This window comes from Papilio polytes, unplaced genomic scaffold (genome assembly GCF_000836215.1).
Source record: "Papilio polytes unplaced genomic scaffold, Ppol_1.0 DF823835.1, whole genome shotgun sequence".
NCBI classification, from domain to species: Eukaryota; Metazoa; Arthropoda; class Insecta; order Lepidoptera; family Papilionidae; genus Papilio; species Papilio polytes.
In genome coordinates, this window is record NW_013525369.1 from 2142688 (window position 1) to 2143716 (window position 1029).

Below are 1029 nucleotides of genomic sequence, written 5' to 3' on the forward strand. Positions count from 1 at the left end.
TATAGAAAGCTGTCGACAAAGTGAACTAAAGCAGCAATGATCCCGCTGGCTGTGCAGACAGGGTCGACACGACCGCGCCGCGCCGCGCCGCGTCCCCGCGGACAAATTAATAGGGTGGGCATGTAAGCCCAACTCAAACAAATTTGTTTTGTATCTACGCATACAGACCTACAAATACACACAAAAGCTTTATACTTAATAATATAATATCGCTTTTTAATATAAAACAAGTCGCGATGTGTGAAAGGGGAGCTATTGTGTAATACTTTGTACGTTTTATTCTTTTTCAAGTACTTCGCTTTATGTGAACTTAGAAGGCAACTTAATTGATCTGCTTTGAAAGATTTCTATACGTCTTTTAAAGATTTTTTTTATTTATTATATTTAAGATATTATGAGTGTAATGGAGTATAACTGCCACGTTATCAATCAGACAGTGTAAAGGGAACATCAAGTAAAAATACTTTTTTATATTCTATCTTTTTTAGTGGAATCTTATAAGATGACAATGTAATGTCAATAGTCAGTAGAACTCGCCGTCGGAGAGTTTGATGGCGTAGAGGTGGAGGGCGCGGAACTCGCAGAACTGGTTGGTGCACCAGCCGCCGTGGCCGTCGGTGCAGCGGCAGGAATCGCACTCGTCCATGTACTTCTCGCCCGGGATGCACTTGAAGAACGGGTTCTTGATCACTGGTGATGTGACATCGACCTATGTTACTCTACTGAGTTTCAAACACAACCAGTTCACGATGTTGGAACACTAGATCCGTCTAACGTAAGCTTAATTAACAATGTACAGTTTGCAATTTGCATTGTTTTTGTGGTAGAGCCCTCAGTAACACCGATCTATGAAAAAAACGATCTGGTTTGATCCGTGAAATAATGCGATTTTAGACTTAAAGTAAATGTTTTAAATACACAGGAAAGGAGGCCAGGGAAGGAGACGTCGGCAGGTTAAGGTACCGGTGCAGCGTAGGCAGGGCGTGCTGCGCTCGCACAGCGCGGTGACGGTGGGCTCGCAGTAGACGC

General features: G+C 43.1%; 1 protein-coding gene across 1 annotated transcript; it reads right to left on the reverse strand.

Moving 5' to 3' along the window:
• Positions 1-523: 523 nt before the first annotated feature.
• LOC106103212 lies at positions 524-1027 on the reverse strand (the record flags this gene model as incomplete). The annotated part of the gene is made up of 2 exons (XM_013282903.1): positions 524-690; positions 964-1027. Coding segments are annotated over 2 exons (231 nt in total), but the record flags the coding sequence as incomplete, so codon positions are not given.
• Between the last annotated feature and the right edge of the window lie 2 nt (positions 1028-1029).